The 26704-nt window shown below is 40.5% G+C and overlaps 1 protein-coding gene across 1 annotated transcript in view; it reads left to right on the top strand.

Moving 5' to 3' along the window:
- The window catches only part of RELN (reelin), a 258355-nt gene that overhangs the window by 26665 nt on the left and 204986 nt on the right, over positions 1–26704 (top strand). The window contains exon 3 of the mRNA XM_009641400.2: positions 10488–10623. Coding sequence (XP_009639695.1) covers positions 10488–10623 — 136 coding nt within the window. The remainder of the gene's footprint in view (positions 1–10487; positions 10624–26704) is intronic.

Genomic DNA, 26704 nt, shown 5'->3' with positions numbered 1-26704 from the left:
GCCACACTGGCTGTCACCTCCAGGTCCCCTGTCCCCCATCTCGCTGCTGGTAGACAGGATCTGCCTGAGCACACCCTCACCCTCACGGGGACGCTTTAGCCTTGTCACCACGCCAGCCAGAGCATCCCCAGTTCAGTTCTCATGTGCTACAAAAGCTGTAAATGTAATACGTTTATGGTTACAGAGGAGGCAAATCCAGCAGGTTTTATCTTGATGCATCAGAACATCTGCGGAGCATGCAGGCGGTGTACAGGACTGTGCTCCTTGCCACCGCTTAAGTGATGCCCACACAGATACTGGTGGGTTTTAGCCAGCAGTGTTGAATCTCAGCATAGTTTCAAAAAAACACCTCCTGGAGACTGACAATTTGAAACAAAATTCTTCCATTCAACGCACAAAACCATTTTTCCTTCCCCACTTCTCCCTTACCTCTCCCACCAACTCGTTTGGTGGTTTCTCAGATGCCTTCATCCATTTGCAGAGACTGAGAATGACCATGGTGCCCATTAAGCAGCTTTACTTACAGTTCTAGGTTTTGTATTTATGAATCCTGGGGAATTCGTAGCTCTTTCCTCAACTCCCCAAAAGACAAACCAGTGCTCCTGTGTCACTGGTGACAACTGCTGAAAAAAATGCGAACAACTCCTCTCCCGAACATGGTGTTACAGACACTGTAACTAGTGTTTACAAATCGCGCATGTTGTAGTGGTTGGCCATGTTTAATTGTATGAAGATAAAACCATATTCTGTCATTGTTGCAGCCAGCTTTTATGAAACACCCCTGCCCCCAAAATCTCCCAAATGCTCTGGGACTGGCCATGCTGCAGGTCATTTTGGTGTCCCAGCAAAGGGACTTGGGGCTGTAGGAGACCTTAGACAGCTCACTGGAATGCGGGCATCGCTGAGGCTGCTGTAAGCCGAGCTGTGCAGAGGGCATCGCAACACCTGGAGCACCTCCAGGACTGCCCCTCTGGATAGAAGCTGCCTCCTGTCTCCAGTTCCGTGGAGATGTTGCAGCTGGCACTGGTGAGGGACACACAGTGGCTTCTGTATACAATGCATGGTTCCAAGTTGACTTTCAGATCATCTGAGATAAGGAATTGGAGAACAGGACAGAATAACTTGTATAACAACATCACTCCAAAGCAGGAAGAGATGTCTGTAAATGATAAATACTCCATCGGAAAAAGATTTCCGTGGAAGTCCCTATGGTTTCCTTGTGTAGTTATCCTTATTGATTGGTTTGACTGACTTAATTTGCCTTGGAGGAAACTATCAATTTTAAAATATCAGAGTTCACCAATAATGTCGATAACAGAGGTATAAAGTGTAATTAGGGACAGTGCAAGTGCAAAGGAGATATGAGACGTTGAGTGCATCCTTCAGTGACTGAGGCAGTGATGGCAAAGCAGGCAAATGCAAAATATGTCTGCGGGCGAAGGATCAAAATAGAGGAAATGCGTTACAAGGCAGACTGCTGCCAGAAACCATTAGGTTCATTTAAAATGAATTGAAGAGAGACTTAGGATTTTGTAGGTAAAGCCTTGAATCATTATCCCAATTAGTCATACTAGGCTATAGAAGAGCAAAGAGGATATTGGGACGCGTCACCAGTGCCAGTACACCCAGAGAAGGGGTGTTGTCAGCACGTAAAACACTCAGCCCAGCACACCTAGAGTCTGGGGTGAAGATTAGTTAATTAAAAAAAAATAATAAATTGGAAGCTACTGCCTTGGAGGGGATGCTTTATAGATCCAGTCAGGATGTATGTGTGTTAGAGATGTGTCGGGCTGATACAATTTTATTGACCTGTGTAGTTGCACAGCAATGTTTCATTTGATGTTACTTGCACCGGTAAGCACGGAGGTTTGGTTGCTTCATGGCTCTCTTTAAGTGAGCAGTTCAGAACGGTTTTGTTAGTTAAGACTGCTGCCTCACCTCTACCAAAGCAAATCCGGGGCAATTCCAGGGGCTCCAGCATTGCCTTGGTGAATTGTCACTGCCCTAAAGAGAAGGATGTGGTTACTGCTGGACCTGAGAATTAATCTGGTGGGAGCAGATCTCTGGCACAATAACTGTGTGGTCCCTTGCCACATTTGTCACTGGTACAAAACCTGCCAAGCGGTGTGTCTGATGTTTGGCTCCTGGGACGCATATTAAGTTTTGCAAAGTGGAAAGATTCAAAACAATGCAATGCTTTGGGACGTTGTACAAGAGTTGCTCATGTGGATGAGACACTCACCAGCCAAACACAACAGTAAATAAAACCCCACATAAATGAATACAAACCGAGGACAGCTGCTTTTCTACAAGAGAGTAAACTGAAATATATTGCTAAAATAGACCTATGAAAAGCTAGTACAGAATGAAGGTATCAGCCCCGCATGTTTCTATAAAGAAAAATATAAAAATTGCTACTATAAAACATGCTGGGACTGTTAGCAAAACATTTAAAATAGATTTTTGGCTCAAGCCTTTGAAAAGAGATTTTTTTTCTTCTTCTATATTTCAGTAACACAGTGGCTTATTAGCATTTTCTATTTATATTACTGCTGGTCCCTGTTTACTGTTACTAAATCTACTTGCCTTGGAGCACTTAGTACTGTGTTGCTCTCTATGGAGCACTTAGGCTTCAGCTGTAAATTGTCCTCTCATCCTTCCTGACAATTTAGGCCACCCTAAAACCACCAACATGCTGCAGACCAGGGTCTCGCCACCCCCATCCCCCTGACTCAGGCAGCCATATCGCACGTTACACAAGGGGCTCATTCAGTGTCTTGGGGAATTATGCAAATGAAAGGGGATATTCTCCTCCCCGTGCACCATGATTTCCATATGTGTAACTCCCGTTCGGTTTAATGAGACCGGCACTCATAAATCCCCGCAATGAAATTATACCCCTAAGTGGGTTCTAACAAAAGGCTGCTCAGAAGTTTTGATTAACAATCCCTTAAAAGTAGAACATTAAAAGAGAGATTAAGCCAAAAAATATTCTCACTTTCAGAGCAAATTTTCATAAATCTACACGTTAGGGGTTCATTCCTGCAAACCCGTGTTTCTGGTGAAGTGCTCACTTCAGTAAGTATTCAAAAACTGTGAACATAAAGCACTGCTCTTGTTAACACCTAAATGCCCTCACCCGATCTGCTTCACACCTGGATCCCAAATTGTGAATGCACTTCCAATGTGAACGTGCAATAAGTTGCTGTTTTCAGAACTATATATAAAACACATTTAAATTTTATATATGTAGCAAAAGGTTATAAACCCCATACTTCTTGTCCCATGTCTACGTCACTTCAGCACAGCGGTACCCCCCCGCCCGGCATCAGATTGCTGCACTCAGGCTCTAGTTGGTCCCTACCACAAAAGGGGATACAGATTTTAGTGACAGACTTTATTAAGTTGTTATACACTTATCTGTTCTTTTTCTATGGTTCTTATTCGGCTGTGGATGCTATTTTCCCCAGCATTGCCTATTAATCAATTAATATTTAATAATGAAGCAGTAATAATAACAGTGAAACAAACACATGACTTCAAGAAAGATAAAGGTAATATATTGCTGGGTGGAAGAATGTATCTAACGGTTTCTGGTCTTTTCTTTCTTCATACTATTTAATAATTTATCAAACCATCCTGACCCTTAATTGATCACAAAGGCCACCAAGTGCTTTAGCAGTCTGTTACATTCTATCAAACGAGATGTGTTTTTCCTGTGAAGCAGAATGAAATCATCCCCCCCAAAATCAATCGGCAACAGCGTATTTTAGCTAGGTGAGTGCAGTTCACTTAGGGCCAGATTCTGCACCTTTATTCACTTTCAAAGGGACCTGCATGGGTAATTCAGTGCCTTTGACTGGCTGCTGGCTTGAGTAGAAACTGCATGAGCTCAGAACTGTACATATGTGTTCATGTTTTAGAAATTATAGTTACCGGCTCCAGGTATTTCTTTATTCCCAACAGTCCTTTTTAAGACAGACTACTGGTGTTTTTCTTAAAACATATTAAAAAAAACCAATAAAAACCCCCACAAATAGAAAGAAACTTTGTTTTCTTCCTACCACTAGTTCTTCACAGAATTTTAAGACTTACATTTCAGAGTCCTGAAAGGGATTCATAACAGTTTAAGGATGTTGCTCAAATATTCTTCCAGTAACTAAAAATAAACCATTATTTCAGTTGCTACAGCATTCAGAGAAAACACGTATTTCATTTTACATATGTTTACAGGTAAGGATCGAAAAGGTCTTTTAAACATCCAAAGAGACCTAGGACAGAGGGAGGTGCCTAGCTCTGAAAATGTGGTCTGAAAGCTGAAGCTCCAGCAGGTGTAAAATGCACTTGGTGTCTATACACATTCAGGGAATAGATTTTAGTGTAAAAACTTCCCTAGCACCTGCACTTGGATTTCTGCGAGTTCAGGTCTTGTCAGCCACTTGTCCAACTTTGCTGAAGCCTCTGTTGCTCCTCATGTGACTTGGAAAGGCACATGGCTTTCCCTTAACTTTTAGGAGAACCCTGGTTCTGTGGTGGTCCTGGAGACCTGTCCTACAGGGATTTTACTAATAAGCCAGGCCCCTTGTTAGTAGCCACCAGGCTACATCACTTGTCCCAGCGCTCTTGCATCTGAGTAGTGTGGTCTTATATGCAACAGGAGAGTGGGGGACCACTATATACAATTAATCTTCAACTTTATAGAGAGGATGTGCTTCTGGGAAGAAGAGACTATGGGTGTAAGCTCTCTGCCAAAGTGATTGCTTTAAATGATAGATTATTATAAAAAATGTGGCTACCAGCATTTCTCTGTTTTGAAAAAAATGAATTGTCCTACATCCCCTCTCAGAACAAGTCCCTGGTGCTGCGTGGGAGAAGCAAGCTGCAGGCTCTGGTTCGGCTGCTTTAGCATGGTATTCAGCACAGGAGGTGTATTCTGGCACGGCCCCATTTGCATCACTCCCTGCTTTGTAACACCAGGCAGAACCGTGCTTAGCTTGTGGGTTTATGGATCATCCTTCGAGATGCTAGAGCCTGGGTGGAGAATGGAGATCCCCAGCTCTGTTTCCTAAGGGAAAAGACTGTTCCTAGGACTAGGTACTTCATTTTTACATAATGCAAAATCTAATTTGAAGGTGTCTGTTTCTGATTTAAATTTATTATCTACTAATCAGGAATGATTGTTTTCCCAAAGATCCTAGGGTGATTTGGTTACTTACAGCTTTATTTTCTTGGTATTTCATCAATATTTTATGTTTGGCATTTTGCTGACACTCATGCATAACTTTGAAAATGGAAGCGTGTAGCAGATAATCAGTTCAGAGGCAGCAAAACCAAAATGTTGTCATTCATTTTATACCTGTATTTAACACTAACCCTCTCCTTTAATATTATAATCAATTCATATAATAAATAGGAAATGGTAGACTACCTACCATCAGGTTCAGTGCTGGAAAATCTATCGAGACTTAGCCTCGATGAAGGATTTAGCAAGGACCTCAAAATGCAGATGAGCTCCTTGTATAAAGTTCTGGTTTAGGAAACTGTTTTCTTAGGAGGATATGTAAAGAGGATATGTCAGGAGGATATGTCACATTGTAATAAGGAACGTTATGTAGTTACCATGTGTAAGTCAGGACTATTACAGGTCCACATTTCTCAGACTTAGAAAGCAGCAAACGATGTGAATCTTACCGCATTTATCTGCACCATTATATTAGTTGTTTCCCAAGCTCTGCCAGCAGAAAAGATCATCTTTTGGCTTCCAGGGGAGAAGCTGGGAGAATAGTTCCTATCCTCTATAGCTCTTCATTTTGGAGAAGCTACACGACAAGGTGAAAATAATAAGGATTTTAGGAACTGCACTTGCGCTTGGCTATTTATGGACCACCTAAACCAGCATCTTCACACCTCGCTCACCTTCCTGTATGCCACCTTAAAAAGAGGCAAAGTATTTCCCTGCATTAGCTGCTACACCCCTACTAGTGATTCTGATTATTAATAAAACAATTTTCTACGTATAAAGATTGAAGCTATGTATTTGCCATCTGACTTTAGCTAAGATTTTTCCATTCAATAATTTTTTCTCTATCCCTGGGTTTCTTGTATTTACTCTATCTCTTGAAATCTACCTCTTCACACAGAAGTTCTTTGATTCAGCGACTCTAGATAGTGCATTGAATAGGGCTAAGCCCATTTTAAAGTTTACACAATAAAACCAGCTGCTGAGTTAAATCTTGAGAGGGACTGAGCATGCCTAGCTCCTCTCCCGGCAGTGCTGTTGGCAGGTACAAAGCACGTCTGGGACTTGAATGGTTATACTGAGACTCCTAAAGCCTCAGAAATTTTAGGGGATGGAGAATCTAGAAAGTGCAGATGTCTGAAACATGTCAGCATGATGAGTGCACACTGTAAAAATGCTAACGGCAGTGTTGCATGTAGCACATCTTAGAGCTGTGGATGTGCAGCTGTCACAAACCTTTGAACATTTCAGTATTCAGTAAGTCACATGGAAACACCTGATCATTTGCAAAAGTGTTTACAGAGTTCAATAGAGACAGATCTTCAAATTTGACCTTAAGATTATTACTGTCCTTGTTTTGGCTGGGATAGAGTTAATTTTCTTCATAGTGGCTTGCATAATGCTGTAGTTTGGATTTAGTACTAGAAGAATGTTGATAACTCACTGATGTTTTAGTTGTTGCTAAGTAGTGCTAAGACTGGCCAAGGACTTCTCAGCTCTCAGCTCTGGCAGGTGCACGGGAAGTTGGAAGGGAACATAGCCAGGACAGCCAACCCAAGCTGGCCAAAAGGGTATCCCAGACCATACAATGTCCTGCTCAGCACATAAAGCTGGGGGAAGAAGGAGGAAAGGGGGGACATTGGGAGTGATGGCGTTTGTCTTCCCAAGTCACTGTGATGCGCGATGGAGCCCTGCTGTCCTGGAGATGGCTGAACCCCTGCTGGTGGGCAGTAGTGAGTTGATTCCTTGCTTTGCTTTGCTTGTGCATGTGGCTTTTGCTTTCCCCATTAATCTGTCTTTATCTCAACCCACGAGTTTTCTCACTTTTAATCTTCTGATTCTCTCCCCATCCCGTTGCAGGGGGAGTGAGCAAGCGGCTGCGTGGTGCTGAGTTGCCAGTCGGGGTTAAACCCGATAATTACTTTTGTAAACACTAGGCTGGAATGTATATAGTTGCACGGGTCAACAGGACATAGAGGGGGTGCCTGTAGAGCAATGTTGGCCTGAGCCAAGCACCTTAAATGAAGGCACGCTCTGTCTTTGAAGCTGTCTGAGGTACATACAGGATACAGTTTTGTTCTGAGAGCTTGTCTTGTATTTATTTTATTTTATGCAGTAGAACACTGTTTCGCATTTGCCCTTTGATTTGTTATGGGGCAGACGTTCAGCCTGGGAAGCAGGTTGCCAGGTTGGAGAGGGGATGGTGGAGAAGGGAGGAGTTGCCTTCCATAGCAGGGGACTGCAAAAAGACTGGAAGCAAGAGGGGGAAATAACATTCTTTATCCTTCATTTAGTGAGTTCTTAGTAGCAATTACCTTTCTCTATTTTGGGCATTTTAATGATTTTTATGTTCACCTTTTCAGTAGGAAACGTTGGGGTTTAAGCATCAAAAAGGCTTTTTTAATATCATTCTGTCGCTCACTGAAGTTTCGGTACTTAATTATTGTGAAATGCTCTGAAGACTCTGAACTCCAAAATGGGGTTGATGTATCCAGTAAAGGTGGAGGAGGAGTGATTGTTTCTATTGTAAAATTTATCACACTAAATTATTAATAAAATATAAAGATAAAGTGGTGATAAAGTGATAAAATGGGAATTTTGAATATTCTCTGTGCAATTCATTGATTTTTTTCTGCAAAAAAAATGAATGAGTTGTTTTTTAATTGTTTAGAATTTATTCTAGTCACTGCAAAGTTGTTCTTTTTTTAAACTGTAAATCAAAGGAAAAAGAAATTCTCCACAGATGTTGTATGTGTTTGATGTATTAGACACATTTTTGCAGTCTACTGCCTGAAACCTAGGGGATTCATTAACTCACAAGTTACTGCCAAGGAGGGAAGTGGTCACATTTCCCAAGCTGGTGTGCCTGTCCCCCGGCTGGGGGATGTGGTGGGGCAGTCTTTGTCCTCCCTTGTATTTGGCTGGCTCTGGAGGAAAGGGGATTTCTTCAACCTGAAGGGCCATTCCTGTTTCTCCCCTGACAGCATCTGGTATTTAATTAGCCTGATAAAGTCTGTAGCGCTCTCTGTTTCCCATTGTGCAGCCAGAGATGATGGTAGGCGGGAGCTGGTGCTCCACATCAGTCCCAGAGACCTCATCCCACATCACTAAATCACTGGCTTTAGCACAAATTTCAAAGAGAGAGGGACAAGACCCACAACTTTGGGAAAGGAGCAGAGTTACCACCTTTCACCCTCAACACAGCAAAGCAGATGCCTAAATACCACTCGCCCTGCGAGGGACCTTTCTGAGCATATTTTTGGACACATCTGTCTCAGCAGGGCACCACTGGATAGACTTCAGCGGTGAGACCAGGGCAGTGAACCTGGACACCAGTCAAGTGTTTTTCTTTGAGGATGTTGATACCACCTCTCCCAATTAGCCAAGGAGGGTGAATAAAGACCTAAAATGGTAGCACAGCATGGCAAGAGATGGCCAAACCTCACCTGCCTCTAGTGTCTTGCAATAAACAAGAGTCAGTAAAATATCAGCGTCCTGGGTTTCCCTACTACTGCTCTCCAGAAAAGGGGCTCCACCCAGGGGAGCTTGAGCCTTCTCTGTGGCCATCCTGACCCAACGGGGATTTGAGCTGAAAGGTGTAACTGTGTGAATGATGGAAAACCTTGTGTGTATGCTTCAGCGGGGAACTAACTGAAAACCCCCGCGTGAGAAGGTTGTGGTTGTTTGTAAAAGATACAGCCATCACCTCCATCACCCACTGCCTCCTGTCACTCCTGGCATAGATTACTTACATAGATTACTGTGGGTTCACTTCTCCCCCCCAAAAATGGAAGCTGGTTTAGAGTTTAACAGCCCTCAGGATAAATAACTTCTATAACCCTAAGCTGTAGCCCATGATTCTTGCTAGTACCTGGATGGGATTTCAGATGTTGCTTTTGATCTATAAAATACTGAATGGTTTGCTTGTGAGATGGTCCCCTCCCTGCACCGTGCTGCTGGCATGGCAGTGCCTGGAGAGGCACCAGTGGAGCCGCCTGTTTGCGCCAGAAAGGATCCGACCCCCTCCTTGCTGGAAATCTCTGGCTTGCAAACTCCTTCCACCTCTGTATCAGTGAGGGGTTAAGAGAAATTGCTGGGTTCACATTTCAGAAGGATTGCCGTCAAAAACAGTCGTAGAGGATTCTGAGAGGCAGAGATAGGTTTTATTTCTCTGTTGTTTGAATTACAACAAGTAAATATAAGAAATACCAACCACTATAAACTCTCCGAGATACAATCACCTAACAGCTGACAGTGACCTTGTTGAGCACGGAGATACTTGCTACCATTTCCTTTTCCTTGTGATCCGATTAGCAATGTTTCAGCCCATGTCACTATTTTCTGAACTGAAGGTTCAATATTTGAAGTAACCTGGAACAAGGCATTTCCTTCTGATAAGTGCATTCAAAAGAATAGTTTCAACATTTGCTGTTTTAATGTACTAAGATTAAAGGTGTAGTAATCCACTCAAGTAAGATTACCTTACTTTAAGCCTAAGGGTGTTGAACAAACAACCAAGCTTGCACTAATTTGCAGGAAACTGCTGAGGGGCTGTTGTAGGGGAGAAGGTTGCTGTCTAATATTGGGGGTTTTGTTAAAAAACACAGTTCTTTTGTCTGATGATGAAGTGCAGTGAATTCCAGAGGGAGGGATTAACAGATGACATTTACATCCATCCATGCATTAGAGGCTGATTCAAAAAGGAATGTATACCAGTAAAACTGCTGAAGGTTGCTGCTTTTATTTCAGATCAGAAGAAAAGTTCATGAATCCAAAGCTCATCTGCTTTTTTCCAAGTAGATGCGCCTGTCTACTAAAAGATAACACCTTTCTCTAAAAGCTTCATTTTGATTATTAAAACATAGCATTTTTCCTTCATGTTTTATTTTCTTTTAGGTCTGTAATGGGTGTAAATCAGGTAATGGAATATCACTGATTTACAGCAGTTGTGATCCAGCTCCTGCTTTAAAAATGAAAATAATTCCTCTGGTATTGGTCTCCTGAAGAATAATGGTAGTAAATACATGGAGCCTTGCAGTAAATGCAAAGTCATCCTTGGCTCAAGCAGAGGCCAGCTCCGGCATTTTCACTGGCATTAATTCTAATTACTCAGTGGCATACTCTTGGTTTTTTTCACCTTGTGTTGCCATGATGAAACACATGGCAGGGGTATTTCTCTCTCTGTTAGCACCTTGCAGTGAGCCATTAACATGTGTTATTGCTTATCTCCCCTGTGTCTTTCTCATAGGAATTATGTCTGACCACCAGTTTGGGAACCAGTTTATGTGCAGCGTGGTTGCATCACACGTGAGCCATCTCCCGACTACAAACCTCAGCTTTGTTTGGATTGCTCCACCTGCAGGGACCGGCTGTGTCAACTTCATGTACGTATACGTGCAATGCCTATGAGAAGATAATCACTTTAGAGATAATGAAATGGTCTAGCCTGCTTGCACTAGGACCTTATGGATCAAGGAGTCAGTCCTGCAAAGTGTAAACTTTAATAAGAAGTAAGAATATTGAGTTCCTCCTAGCTGAAGAGTCTCTGTGCATGTTAGGACTTTATATTTCAAAGCATGTTTGAAGGAAATAGCATTTTATAATGTAGCATGCCATCAGAGAAGTAATGTACAAGTGCATCGAGCCTAACATTCAGTAGAAATTGATTCCTCTTAGTAATTAATCGTTTCATTGATCCTTTCAGTATACAGCACATTTGCATTGACCTAATTGTTTATCTATCTGTTGCATTTAATAAGAGTTACAATATCACACAGACATATTATTCAGGTTGTAAGCATCAACATAAAGTACAAGTATTTAAGAGCAGTCAAACTCGAGTATTTACTGTTCCTAATAATAAACACTTTTAAACTCTGCTTAATTCAGCTGGTGTACAACCTGGAAAAACCCAAGAGGTTATTCTTACAGGTTTTTTGGTAATTTTTTTTAAAGACCTAAGTCATCATTCGATGACTTAGTACCATATAAAGTGCCAACAAAATACACAGCTCATCATAAATTATTAGAATATCTATTACTATATTTTACCTTAAAGTAATTCCTAATTATTTGTCCCAACATTTTGGTATATCAAATTTGAGAGAGAAAATACACCTAGACTGGAGTTGAAAGTAGCAAATATGTCAAGTTTGACCCATTCATTGAAAAATGCCAGGCTGCTCCCTAATGAGCTAAGTGGGCTGTTGCAGCATTTCAGCGTGAGACCTTTTCGGTATTCCTGTGAACTGTCCTGTTGGCCAAAACAAATTTTTCTCTGAGTACTGTTCCCTTTCTGTCTGTTCTGGGAAGCTGTAGGTAAGTGCCCCACATAATCAAGTTGTTTTAGTGTTTAACATGTAAAAAGTCAAAAGTGAGTGACTGACTTTTCTGGGAAGGTAGGTTGCTGAATGTGAATGCAGTACCTGTTGATTGACTGATCTGTGGCTTTGATATTCCCCCTTTCCTACATAATGCACATTTTTTTGCCTATATTGTTACAATACATTATATATTAACTGCAATGAAAATGTCAAGACATTTTTATTTCTAGGTCTCTTTTTCTTCTAAATGTCTAAGGGTAAATTGGAAAAAAATTAGATTTAATGAGTGGTTACTAACTTCTGAGAACATATTTGTTTCTCATTAGCTTCTACAATGTACCAGAGAAATTGTTTGCAATATTTACAATTCTCATTTGCTATTTGACAAAAGTCAAATCTGATGAAATATTTGAGGAAACCCTGTCACCCTGTTTTACTTAAATTCTGTGTCAGAAAAGATAGCCTCATAAAATATATACCTTGAGGAAATCTGTCCACTATGTTTTTTTCTGTGAAAAATCTGTGAATTTTATACTTCCTTTCATTCATCTCTAAAAATAGTTTCCTTTGTTGATCAAGTTGTAGCAGCTAAATTTTGTTCTTTGAGCTGCCTGAGAAAAATGAGATAGGAGATGTGCATCTTCTCTGCATACTCCTGCTTGCTCCCTTTCTTTCTCAGATTTTTGTTTTTCCTGGTATTCAGGAAATAATTGTTGGTCCTAGCTTGCACAGTGGCTGTCAATGTATTTATTTATATGAGATGTGACCCTCCACTGTGAGTTTTGAGGTCAGTTTATAAACAGTTCTTCATTTTCCTGTGACTGATTTTTTTGCCCACAGTTTTGTATTGGGGTTATTTTGTTCATGTTTGTTATTGTTGAAGAAGAGCTGACGAACAGCTCTACAGAATTACAAATGCTGCTATGACTGCTGATTACCATTGAAGTGAAATTAAAGGGACATTTTCCAAGGCAGTAAGTGCTTGCTCATCTTGAAATCAATGGAAGGGTCATCACTGGTTTCAGTGGAAACAGAATTAGGTCGGCACCAAACAGTTTCGGAAATCCAACTTGTAATTCCCTGTTTGAGAAAGCTACCAGTCTAGTTTAAATTTAATATAAATTAAATTTATTTTAAGTTTAATTTAATATAAGTTAGAAATATTTACAAAAGACAGCTGAATTTATAGGCTCTGTCAACAGTGCAACAGAGATAAGAACTTCCTACACTGTTACCAATATGTCTGAGATTCAAATCAGCTCATTAGTCTGACATCTCTGGGGATGGATAATAAGGTTATTAATTAACACCAGCTTTGGCGGTGCAATTTTTGCAGTGTTGACACGTCTCCCAGGACACTTCTCAGGAGGATCTGGACAAAGGTCACCCAGCAGATCTCCCACAGGACATCTCATGGCTTGCTTTTATTAACTGCTCATGCTATTGACCTGCTCATGCTTCCGCTGGGAGCGTGGGCGTGACGCAGGGAAGTCATGACCCTATAGATGTCCTGGGCAAAATTCCCTTTCACTTCATGCATGTCTTTTGGTGTGCTCTTCCAGAACCCAGGCCTGAAAAAGATTGAACCCATAAGAAACAAGTTTTGTGTGGTCATGCTGTCCGTCCTCCCCCATAGCTCTTGTACCCATTGGTAACCAAACAAACATGACAAAGGAGTTGGGATGTCAAAATACTAAGTTTCATAAAAATCAGCAGCCAGGTAGAGCATTTATACCAGTAAATTTGGGCATTCCCAGCAACAGTCCTGCCTGCTACAACATGATTGTCTATAAATGTTCCTGGAATAAATTTGGCAGCTTCCAGCTACCAGCACATCATGCATTTCCCAGACATGGTGAAGGAGGACAGCTCCTGGCCACGTTTAGTTTATTAGCACAGCCAGCCATGGACACCCGAAGTATTGCTGCTGCTGTGGGAAAGGAGGGGAGAGAATCTTTCATCCTCTGGGATGGGGGGAACTGAGAATGCTGTGGGGAAGGATGTGGGTCTCTCTCCCACCGGAGGCTCCTGCAAGGAAGATGGGCTTATTCCTGGGGATGGGAGATGCAGTGATGCAGCAAACTGGCCTTCAAACCTCATAGAGCAGCTTGCCAGCACAGCACTGTTTCTTTCCTTCCCTGCTGGAAGATTCCTCATCTCTACAATTTGATGTAGTCTGGTTATTGATATTGCACACAGCACTGTCACTGCTGAATCTGAATATAATTTTGCCTGATGGAGCCATGCATCTTTCCTTGGCTCAGCATTTAATTTGGCAGGCTCCCTCCCCAGTTTCACTGGGGCAAGGGATGGTGCAGAGCCCTGTGCTCCAGGGGGGAAAGCTGCTGGAGCCAACCTGCTTCTATGCAAATCAGGCACTGATTTTACACTGACCATGTGCAAGCTGTTGCTTTTTTTTTTTTTTTTTGTGTCCATGTACCTTATTATGGCTAATAAATAAATATTTAGAAGCACTCTTTTATAAAATATCCTTCTAACAGAAAAACAGAAAGTCACTGGTGTCCTTGTAGTACATTTCAGTGTAGTCCTTCAGTATTTTTTCACCATTGATACGTCAGGATGAACTGAGGAAATAAAAGCTAAAATGAATAACTTATTGCAGAACAGTTTTCTTAGCAGTAACTTAGGACTATTTTAAACAGTTGTTGAGCACCAGGAGCTCCTAAGCAAGTTGCCAGGATCTGTAAATGCTGTTTACCACCAAAATATAGCAAGTCCTCCTTTACATTAATGAGTCGTTTCTCTGATTGTGTGCAAATATTTAAAACATTATCTTCATAATCCTTCAGCTAGGTTTCCCTGTTTGTAATTTCTGCTCTAAGCTCACACTAACCTGGTTAAAGCCCAGCCTGTCAGGGGGACGATAATGGCTGTTAAGCTGGGTGGCACACTGGGTTACATCTAAGGTTGTTAAGCCTGTTGTTTTATAGATGGCTTAACTTACTAGTTTATAAATGTGATAAAGCTGACCTAAATTGCAAAAGCATATTGTATTTCAACCATCAGCACGGTTTACTGCAAAAGTTCCAGCTGTAGAATAGACCGCTATAGAAATTACTTTGGAAAATAAGCAATTTTCTTATACAGCCATTTTTGCTAGTCATTGAATAGGTGTCTTACGATTCTGGTTGTGTCTATTCATATATTCACTATAACCTCCGTTAATAGTGGACAGATTTCAAAATACATTTATCAGTTTGCAAGTTTTTAATTTATCATTTAGCTATTTTCTGATGATTAAAGCATTATTTATATTATTTAAAAGCTACCTACCAAAGCTGGATTGGACTTCTGTAATGCTGTCTGCCTGAGTCTGTAGGCAGTGCCTAATGACCCATGTAAGAGATGTAACCCACCACAACTGATCTTAAAATTCTGTACCTTGAGAAGTCTTTGAAAGTACTAAAAGGCCCAAAGGTATATTATTTGATACCTAATTAGCACAGCTTATGGTGCAAAGGGCTGAAAGCAGGCAGGAATAGCTGTGGTGGAGTGTCCCCCTGGGAAGGCAAAGGTAAGAGAGCTGTGGTTGCTGAGGCAGGGCACCCGCACATCACTTCTGAAGCAGGAGCAACTGGTTCCCAGCACAGCTCCTGAAAAAAAGTTTGGGACTGAATGCTGAGGCAGACATCTGAATGATTGAAACAAACTTGGAAGAAACTTTCAAGAAAGGAGACGTGTTTTTCACTGAGAGTATGCCTTTTCCCATAATCACCTAATGATATAACTCCTTTCTGGGAAACTAGAAGTACCCTGTTCTAGAACTGGTCTTTTTATACCCATGTGTTTAAGCCTTTTTCTAGGAACTGGCAACTGTGTTAATGTATGAACTTGAAATATTGTGCTGTACAAACACTACAGAACATAAAGACTGTGATTGAGAGCCTTGGATACCTATTAAAAACATTTATAGAAAACCCATGATAAGAATTATGGAAGTATTGAATAAACATCCAAGAAGATTACACAGTATGCTATATTAGTTCTCTAGCCAGGGTGGGAAAGGGCTATATTGTCTGAAGGAACCACATTCCCCTGGTAAACCGCTTAGCCAAGCTGTCATTTAAGGCACTGTTTACTATTTTGTTTTCATTTGTTTGAAAGAAATAGAGGAATACCTTCAAGATTAAGTACACAATTATGTTTACTCTATACACAATGATAATACACACAAATATTAAAACTGGAAAGTAAACAGAAAATAGCAAACACCAAAACTAAGATCCCTTAAGTCTCTTGTATTTATATATAATCTCTCAACTCTTAATAATATGATCATATAAGGTTTTATCCCTCATGTTCTTATGATGAAACAGAATTGTACAATTAAATAAATTGTTACTAGTAGCATCCTAGCTGGTGAAACCTTTGCAATCGTTTGAAGAGTGCGTCATGGAAACCTTAATGTATAGACAGCCTTGGCTTTGGCGTCTGTGAAGCACCAGCTCCCTGCTTCAGTTACTTGCTGTCCTTCTCTTCCTACTCTTTATTGCAAGGTAAGGGTGAAGCAGGATATTTCTTCCCACTCTTTTGGTATTGGTGTGGACCCTGTTTGAGACAAGGGCTGTACAGGCACCAAATAAGACGTGGTCCTGTTTTACAGTCAGGGCAGTTCTGACATTAGCCCAGCGTTGCAGTCATTTTATTTTATCATATTGCTTATAACGTATCCCTTGTGGAAGAAAATAAATCATCAGTAATTGTTCCTTATTGGTGTGCCAGTTTAGTGGAACTATGAAGAAAAATTACTCCTTTGCTTGGTTTTCCACTTCCCTGGGTAGAGGCATTGTTGTACCGTCAATCAGCATTATGTGTAACATTCTGAAAATCATGAGCCAATATTTGATTCAGATCTTGGCTCTGTTCTCATGTCCCATTTTGATGTGGTGCCCAGATTACCTCCTTCATCTTCTGTGTTTGTTAATTCTCCAGTGAAATGCAAACACTGTGCATGGAATCATTGTGGCTCCTCTAAGTATGACCCCAAGCAACATAGACTCAACTGACTGTGCAGAATTAGATTTAGCTTGTCTATTATTAGTTCTGTCTTAGTTTTGTCTATTTTGTGTGGTGGTAAAGCAAACAAAAAAAGGGTGTTTTCAGAAACTTTGTTATCAGAAGATGGTAGCACAAAGTCTACTGTGATAGGGGAAAATTCAGAAGTGTTCAGAGCAAAGGAAGACAACCATAAGGAAGGATGGAAGCTGTTTGCACCTGATTTTACACTCCTCAAAGGGATTTTAAGTTGGTTTCAACTGGAGATAGGATCTGCAGATATCTCCAGCTAGGTATTTATGTGTGAGCTATGTAACTCCCTTGAGAGTTAATCAGGGTGCAATCTGGTTCCATAGACATCTAGGGCCTGACATGCCATTCTACATCTAGAGAGAGGTACCTGCAGGTCTATAAGGTATCTGTAGCTCTACTAGTTTCCTTAGGACATTCCAAATTATTGTGGATATATTTAGGCAGCTGAATCAAACACTAGGTCTCCACTGACCAAAATGGGTCACTAGCTACCTAGTTCCCATGTAGACCTTTATACAGGCACCTATTTTAAACTTTTAAAAATCTGCATCTGAATCCCACCCAGACAGACTCAGCTGCCTAAACATAAGCACCTTGTGCTAAATCATGAAAATTATTTTTTCATCCCCATCACCCTCAAGAGTCAGTAGCTTTCTCTGTATCAAGAATTTCCAACAAGCAGGCTGCTCAACAGTTAAAATCTGCTGAAGGGTATGAATTAAAAAAGGCAACTTTGTAAAGTTCATAAAGTCTTGCAAATATTTTTTTTCCTCTTTCCTTGGAGGTAAAGCCTGTTGTCTAGTATTCTCTTAGGTGTCCGATACTCCTACTAAAAGCCCACTTTAATGAGAGGAATGTTCAGGTTTTGACGTTTTCTCTCAGTTTGCAGACAACTGGCCATTTGCTATTTTAGGGTCCTCATGTTGTATAGGCTCAAGAAAAGCAGAACCAACAAAGCCAGGAAGAATGGGTATGTGAACATTTATTAAAAATAAAAGCACATGAAAATTCAATTGATAAGTTAGTTGGACTTAATTCAAAAGATGAGCAAAAAGCATAAAATGCTACTTTCATCAACATTGTGTAATGCCAGAATAGAAACTACAAGATGGTACAATATTAGGACAGTTTCTTTTCTTCGTGTGATACAAATTTAATATATCACGTACTTGTAATGTATGATAGCAGAAGGCAGCTCAATATAGCCTTTGGCTACTCTGTTAAGATTTTGGCGTGGTTCCATGTAGGACTCTAGCATCTCCTGCATGAAATAAAATGAAATTAAATCATTTTCTACTGGTATTATCTAAATAATAAAACAATCATGGTGAGAATTACTTCCCTTCTTACAAATGTTCATTTGGCAATTCTAGAAGCAGAGATTAGGTTTTACTTTCTTCCCTTTCTGAGCAATGTAGCTGTTATTTTTCTGCATGAGACCATCAATTCACAATCCACAGTGCAGTTATCAGTAGCTGTGTTTAAAATTCCCTCTTGAACTTTGTTTTTCTCTCTCTGAAATTTAACCTCAGGGTTATTTTTCAGAGCATATTTTAGTTCATCAACAACATAAATCTTTGTTTCTTTCAAAGAGGTGCTTTGTCTTCCCTTTTTCCCAAGATGGCTTAATTTTGAAAACATGACTAGACTATAAAATATATTACACACACTCCAACAGCTTGTTTCTGCTAGGAGGTTTTCCTGTGTAACAGAGGAATTGAATGATGTATCTTTTGGCTGCTAATAATGGATCGATAACAAAGATTTCAAAATTACGTCCTAGGAGAAGTATGCTTAATGCAATAGTCGTGAAAGAGGTTTTGTGAATTCTGTTGGAAATGTTAGTTATATAAAGAGTAAGCAATAAACATACATGGAACCATTCTGTAGAGGTGAACACAGAGTGCATAAGGATGCTAGGACAAGCAAAGGCAGAGGGCAGTCATAAGAGATGTTTTAGGAAGCTAAATTTCAGTACTGCAGACAAGCCTGTACAGCCGGACATTGTATCCACATGGAAGCCCTTTGTAGCTCTGGAATGTCCCCCTGGTTGACTGAGAGAGCCTGATCATTTCAATGCCGCCTCTCAAGTGGATAATACAACAAGTGTTCAGTGCTTGAATGAGTTTGAGATAAGTGTATTGTCTGCATACTTCTTTGGGAAGCACTTGACTTCTTGCAAGGGACTATTACTAAATAACTTGGTGAAGAGCTCAAAACTGCAGGATGCTGAGCACTGGCCTTGATCCAGCAGAGCAGTCATGCGTGTCCATGCTGTCATCAAAGGCACAGACAACACTTTCTGTATTTTTTTTAAATTCATGCCTTCAGATTATTTATTTGAAATTTTGCTTTGTTTGTGTACACAGCCGAGGACACATAAGGATGCTCTGTCCATGTTCTCAGTTCACACAATTTAACTTTTCTCACCCGGATTGTTTGGATTAACTTTAATAGAATGATCTACAAAGTAGCCATGCAGTAATATTCAGCAAGACTTCGTGTATGTGTATAAAATGTGAAAATCCAATAAGACAAAAAAAACTTTCTTCCTTCTTCTATACTCTGATGGTCTCCTCACATCTAGTTCTAGCAAAAGTTTAAAAACAAAAAGGAAAGAAACCTTATACTTGAAGACGTAAAAACTATTAGATCAGCTTTTGCTGCCCACATGCTGGGAAAATTTGGATTTGAATATTCAGAATCACCATGACCTGGTCTACCTGACAGTGAACTCTAAAACATCTCTCATAATTATTGTTTAAACTGTACTTAACAATAGGGTGTATCCCTCCCTTCACAGTCTGAGAAACTCAATTCTATTATTAATATCTGATAATTCTTTTCTGTGGATACAGAATGAAATATATTTCAATCTATTTATAATTATAAATTATAAAACATTATAATGTATATAAAACATTACAGAATAATAAAATATAATAATCCTTCTTTAACCTTAGTATATACATTATATAAATGTCATCAGAATGCAATTGTGCTAGGAAAATATTTGATAGTATCTGTCTTTATCTGATTGTTTTACAGTATTCACAAATGACAGTTAATTATTTTGGTATGATTCAGAATACAAACATTACTTACATGCAGTAGGCTGTATATAATCATATTGTGGTTTATATATGTTGATAAACTCTGTCCTCCAGAGCCAAAGACCCCTGATGTCAAGAGAGCTCCAAAACTTGCAGAGGTTTTGAACACAGTTATTATTTGGCATATAAACGAGAACATATATTGAGGTAAATGAAATAGTTAATAATAATTCCCTTGCTTTGTTTTTCTTCCATTTTTGACATTAGAGAGGTTTAAACCAGAATCTTTTAATAGCTCTCTTCCTTTATCTCCACTGTCTTCCGCTATTTGTCCTCTGGAATAATGGGAGTCATTCCTGAATGATTCCTGAACGGGAGACTCATTCCTGAATCCAGTGTGGCACATCTGTCTTGTTTCCTTTTCTCTTATGGCCTGGAATACACCCTTTTTGAAAATCCCCTTGATAAGTGGCACCATCGTCAGCATCTTCAGATGCACACAGCCATCCCCCAGGTGAGCACCCTCCCTCCTCTACCACGGCAGCGAGGTTCCTTCAGGCAGTAGCTTACACGGGGTCCAGCTGTGTGATGGGAGAGCCATCAGATTTTTACCGGTGACTATTGCTAGCCTGTACAGCAATGCACTGGAAAATTCTGTCCAGTGTGGAAGTGAAAAAGGTAATCTGAAAGACAGATGCACAACATTAACTTTCAGAATTCATAAACAGTCCAACCATTTCCCAAGTCACCATATCTGCCTTAACAGCCCTGTTAAAAGGCCAGGATGGCAATATTAGTGTTACATTACCTGCATCTTACTAGGTGTGATTACTTAGACTGTGGCTGTGATGTATCGGTGGGCCTGTAAGCTGTTTGGGGCAGGGGCAGCACCACAGCAGGAGATTTTGGTCCTGCCAACTTTTGCACATCCTGGCAGGCAGCAGCTCAGTCATGGGAGCAGAAGTTCCCGACAGGTATCAGGATGGTACCTGCTCTCATAATGATGACATAGTGATGTTGTAATGGTGGATGCCATAATGATGTCATAAGGACAGGGTCATCATCATAGCATCTCTCAGTGAGTGTTCTGTTCCATTCTGTTGTGATACAGAAGAGTTGTCACCTAGGAGAAGGTTTGGCAATCCTACACTAATTCAAATAAAAATACGTTTTATTTTAAGAGCAAATTATTGAAGTATTTCACAAGCCATTTTCTGGCTCTTGTTCTTATAACATATATTTTACAGATACAATACTACTGTAACATTATGAAATAGGGGTTTCCTTACCTGGCATTGTTTTCCTTATCACTCTCGAGTGGCTTGGATCTTTTAGTTCTTATTAGAAATGTAACAAATATAACATTTTGTCTCACAGCCTTCTAAATATCCTCTTAGCTCAACATAAGCTGTTTAGCCCAAGTAGTGATGTACATTTGCTTGAGACATTTTCTGTGAAAAATGTATTTTTGAAGTCTTAAACAGTAAGCAGCTCTCCAGCGATCTCTATGATTTCCCACCCAAGTAGGCAAGAGTCTAAAATAGCAAGTTTGAAGAAATGAATAATTGAAGAAAGTCAATCTCTTTTCTTTTTTTTCTTTCAGTATTTCACTAGTTTGAGGTCAAATTTTGCCCACATACGACATCGGTTGCCGTCAGGAACCAAAAACATGCTCCATAAACTCACCCAGCTCCTATCAGCGTTAGTGTTTAGGCAAGAATTATAACTGATATGAACAAATTACTTTGCAGAACCTACTTACACAGTCAAAGAGCAATGTCCCCAATGTCCTAAAATACAAAAGATAAACAGTACACTTCCAGTCAATATCGCAGACTGTTTTGCAAAGCAGTGAAGGGCCGTAATTTGAACGATGGTTTTAACAAGCAAATAGAGAGAGAATATGCATGGTGAGTTAAGCTGCATAAAGCCTTTCTTCTAAATCCAGATGTAGGCATTAACTCGCATATTTGAGATGGCATGCTTATTTGCTAAGTGCAAAGATGGTTAGAAAAAGGCTTTCCTGACTGGGGATAAAAGCTGGAGTACTCCTTAATTTTGGTTACTGCCAAGCTTATTTCAACAACCACAATAGTTATTTGGCTCCATACCAAAAAGTGGCAATACAGTACTTCCATGTCTATGGATCAAAATTAGATGAAAAATTGCTGTTTCTCATCTCCAAAGCCATTTGCTGCACATTTTATAGGCCTCAAGATGCCTTTTGTAATATGTGATAACAGAGCCAACTGAAGCATCTGCCTGGGAAGAGATTACTTTAATTATGGACTCAATGTCCTATTTTCTGCAAGTGTTCCCCAGAGAATTTCTTGCTGCTGGATGAGAGGTGTTATGATACACATTAAAACCTACAAGTGAAACAAAAGAGGTTGTAAAAGTGAGACAAGGACACCCATAAAGTCTCCAGTCTTGTATTCGGGGCTAAGAAAATAACCCTGATTCTGTGATGATAACTTCTTAAATAATCGAAAATCTGTTGAGATAAATTTCCAATAATGTAGAGAAAAAAATGAATGTTAAAAAAATACTCTTTTTTCCTAATCCTATTATGTTGTAAATTGATTGTTCTATAAGTCTTTTGAATTCTCATGTTTTCCTTTCAATTTTTTCAACACAGTAGTAGTTACTAATGATGTAATGTGAAAAATGCAGCAGAGGTTTCTTGTTAGCTTCTATTTTTGTAACATGCAAAGTTTGTAATTAAGAATTCATTTGCTTTCTGCTGTAGTATCATTGATCACAATTAACTCACTTGATATTAAAGTGGATGTTCTGTATGCTCCTATAGAAATTCTGTGTAAATCACCATTGATTTAACACAGTTTAATGGGTACTTAAAATATTTGTCATTCTCTCTCTATCAATTAGAAGAAAGCCTAGAGACCTTCATTAGCAGCTGTTGCAATGATGAGCTAAAAGTTCTTCTTTACACAAAATATGATGGAAGAGCTGTAAAGATGGCTTGAAGATGCTGTGACAGCATGTGAGGTATTGGGAAACTTCCCTAAAATTTGTAAGATTGCCAAAATTAAAAGGGAAAATGACATCTCCAGAAGATACTGAAGTTTGAAAAAAAAACCCGAAACCCTTGTTGAAGTATATTTAAATCAGGGGGCCATATCCCATAGCGTTTGGAAGTACTGCCTCTTTGATCACATAAAATTATTAGAAGGGTTTATTCTCTTAAAACAGTGGAGTGAAAGCAATGCTCATCCTCTATAAATAACATCAACTTTGCTAATTTTACAGTAACTGTCTTTACTGAAGCAAAACCAAGTCTGAAAATGGTGTTACATAGTCAGGACTTCCCTGTCTGAGGAAAGGCAACATGGAGATTTCATAGCTAGCAAATGGAAGAATTTAGCTAGCCATGCAGCTTCCAGAGCCAGGAGGAGCTCCTCTCCTGGGGGAACTGAGTGTATTGGATAGGGGTCACACATGTGTCTTCTTCATGGTTTCCAAGACCATTTCAGGTGCCTGGGGAATACCTGCCCCAAGCTTGGTCTCTGCTCTCACATAGCCTCAGCTTATAAACCTGGTCATAGCATGACATGCTGGTGAGCCTGGCTCAGAGTCACCTGATCTGCATCTGTGGGATTGAAGTTGGGTTTGGAGATGGTAGCACCTGCTCTGTCTGGGCTGTGGGTACGCTCATTAACTCACACAACATATGCTTGGGGTAGTGGATGGACAAAGCAGAAATACTGAAGGTGGCTTTTTGTGGTGCTGTCCTGGGCTGGGAGGAACTGGAGCTCAGCTCTCTGCTGCATATGACGTGGTGTGACATCCTGAAGTCTGTGGGCTGGAACAGGTACCTGTGCAGGGACACATGGACTCCAGCCCCATGGAAGAATTAAGGATTAAAACTCAGATCCCTTGTCTATCTGCTAGGTATTTCCTTATTCATTTTTTTTTCTGACTCCTTCCTCTGGCTTTAAGAAGCTGCACAGTGTCAGGTTTTTATTGGAAGGTTTTAGCTTATAAGCGAGTGAGAAAAGCCCTGCTCTGTGAAGGGAGACCAAGGTGGGAACTGAGTCAATATTGACCACTTCCAGGCTCACTGCTTTGCCTTTTGATCTGTTACTGAAAAGATGGAGGAAAGGGTTGCTAATATCCATGGTTTACTGAAGTGACTTGAGGCCGCTTTACTTGGAGCTGGATTCAGGATGTTGTTGAGAGGTAGATATGCAGGAGCATGGCTGGTCAGACACCAGTGTTCTTCTGGGAGTTTGGGAGAGACCCTCTGCCTTCATCAGGCTGTGGAAACTACACGTGCCTGAGTCCGTATGCCTAGGAAATTTTTGGTGAGGCACCCCGGTGCATCTGGAGCTGGGCTCCCTGGGCTGCTCTCCCAGCCTCATGTGCCCTACATACCACTAGATCCCTGTGAGGCACTCGAGTCATGCTGAAAGTCATGCGAAATTTCACCTGTGATGTCTGCAAGGGCAAACGTTTCAGCTGTGACACTTTTCCTTGCCAGCAGCCATGAAATCTGTTTGGGTATTTCCCTGCTTGCCAGGGAGAGCTGACCTTTCCTTTGGGTGAAGTGCCCTGCTTTGGAGCTACTATCCCTTCCCTCCCAGAGCTGGCACTGCCTTGTGGGTCACTGATGGTTTTAGCCAGAGCTTTGTGTTTTAAATAGTATGGGCAATTAGGTCATTGTTCCAATTATCTATGTACAAATTATTGTCTTTTTTGTTTTAAGGAGACTATTTTGGAATGAACTCCACATAAAAAAGGTTCCAAGAGTCTGGACCTCTGTTGTTACTTAACATGATGAAAACATCATTATTTCAGAGAATGGTGTTGTGTCTCCCGGTGGCTTTGAGCAATGGGATTCTTACTCTGTGGAGCCTTTAACTTGTTTGGGGACTTTTTTTTTTCTGGTGGTTCTCATCAAACAAGAGTCCCAGAGTCAAGCAAGTACAGGGATGGAGAAGACAGCTCTGCTTCTGGCTTGCTCTTTGCACTATCAGCTATTGTTGTTGACTGTAGCTCACGTCCATCCTGCTAGCTTAGCCTAGCTGCGATAGCCACCACTGGGAGGTCTCTGCCCATCTGGGCAGGAGGCAATAACTATGCTGGGGTGGCTCCTGCCTCCTCCATCAGCAGAGATCTGCTGCTTGGAGTGCCAGGGGAGGGGAGGAATCAGTGCCCCAATCCCCTCTCCTCCCTTGCAAAGCCACATGAAGTGTCTCGTGACTGGTTACAACTAGTTTAGCACTGTAAGCAGTTGTCCATGCTGACAGATGCGGAACGTCAGCTTTATTTCTTATGGGAGCAGAGCAAATAGATTTGAAGCCAACGATGACACTGTCTTTGTTCTGAAGTACATTGAGAATACATTTCATTTTTCCAGCCCATGCAAGGATTTCAGTGCCTTTTACTGGGGAACAGGAAATGTGTGCTTGCAAATATTTCTCTCTGTGTGGCATTTTCCTTAACACATAATTTTCTCTTCTTTTCCCTCCGCACCCCCACCCCCAAATAGTGCACAGAACATCCTTGTCAGCCTTTTTTCCTTCTTACAAGGCTCATTTGTAGGCCTCCTGGGATAACAACGTATCTGGCAATAGTGAAGAAACTCACAACCCTGGCAGAGCACTGTGGTTGTTGTAAGTCATGTTTCAGAAAAGTGCATATTTTTTTAACGTTAACTTTCTGAAAATCAGTACATTCCTCATGTGCCTATTAGTACACTTATTTGTGCCTTTAAATAGATGATCGTTGTGATATTTAAATCTAACTTTGCAGTGCCATATGGCACAACCTATAGACACTAAGACTGGCAGTTCATACATTAGATTGCCAGACTGATGTGGTGGATAAGTAGATTGTCATAAAAGTCATTATTTTCAGTGCATGTAGATTGCACGTGGCCTTTTTTTTTGTTGTTAAGCTTTTAAGGGTTGATCTTTTAATGCTTTGTTGTGATGCAAACCCAAAATATCTCAGGAAGACACTTTATGCTTACAAATTGTTAGTATGTTTTAGCTGAATGAAATAAAAATAACAAAAAGATGTCAATCTTGCTAGTATTTAGGATATGTCAGGATTGTTTACTTATATTTTTAAGGATATTTGCATTGTTGATTTGTAACCCACCAGGGATCTAACTAATAGCTAGGATTACTGTTTGTGACTATGTTCATGGTCTGGAATACTTTTGGCTACAAGTCCCTGTGGACTAAGAGAAGAAATAAAGAATAAAAATCAGAAACAAGTATTTCTGAGGTTGATGGATGTGTAATGGGATATAAATGACTATTGGATGACAATTACATTTGTCAGTAAAGGTCGTTTAGTTGCAGAACTTTAGTTTGGTAAAGGTAGTTTATTTGCATCGGCAACTCAAGGCTCTCGATCCACATCTGTCTCCTAGGTACTTAAGCTGGATTTCAGAGCTGGGTTTTTGTCCTGGTTTTGGCAGCAAGACTTTTCTGGTCCAGAATGTGACTTGTAGTGTAAATTTCTGGCTGGAGTCCACCAAAGCCTGGACAGAGTAGCTAAGACTTCCCAAGGATGATCCCTTTAGGGAGCCAGCCCTAGAGCTGCACGTGTCCCAGACCTCCAAGGGCCATGGCAGGGGTCCTGGGGCTTTCAACTGCAGGGGGCTTTTGGTGTGTAGCTGGGAGGTTCAGGAGCACCGAACACCCAGTGACAAAGGGAGGGATGTGCGCCTCGGTCAAAACATGAACATTAAACCAAGTGTATGAACTTTTCATGAGCTTCATGAGATTTTCAGATAGTAACAAAATCAGGGCAAGTGAAACTCAGCATTTGTCAGTGCTAGAGGATTTTTATTGCTCTGTTTAGCGGTGCTTTAATAATGCCTGTAAACTTTCAGATTATATTTGAAAAATGAATATACAGACTTTTAATAAAGCTTGTTTCTTTTTTTGTTTAAATTGGCAAAATAATAATGTTATTAGGACTTATTCGTTGTGTGAAAGTGTGAGCACAGAAAACATTTCATGGCTGATTTATGAGCCCCTTGAAAATATGGTTTATAATGAAAT

This window comes from Egretta garzetta, unplaced genomic scaffold (genome assembly GCF_000687185.1).
Source record: "Egretta garzetta isolate BGI_Z169 unplaced genomic scaffold, ASM68718v1 scaffold156, whole genome shotgun sequence".
Taxonomy (NCBI): Eukaryota; Metazoa; Chordata; class Aves; order Pelecaniformes; family Ardeidae; genus Egretta; species Egretta garzetta.
This window is presented reverse-complemented; position numbering and strand designations above follow the sequence as displayed.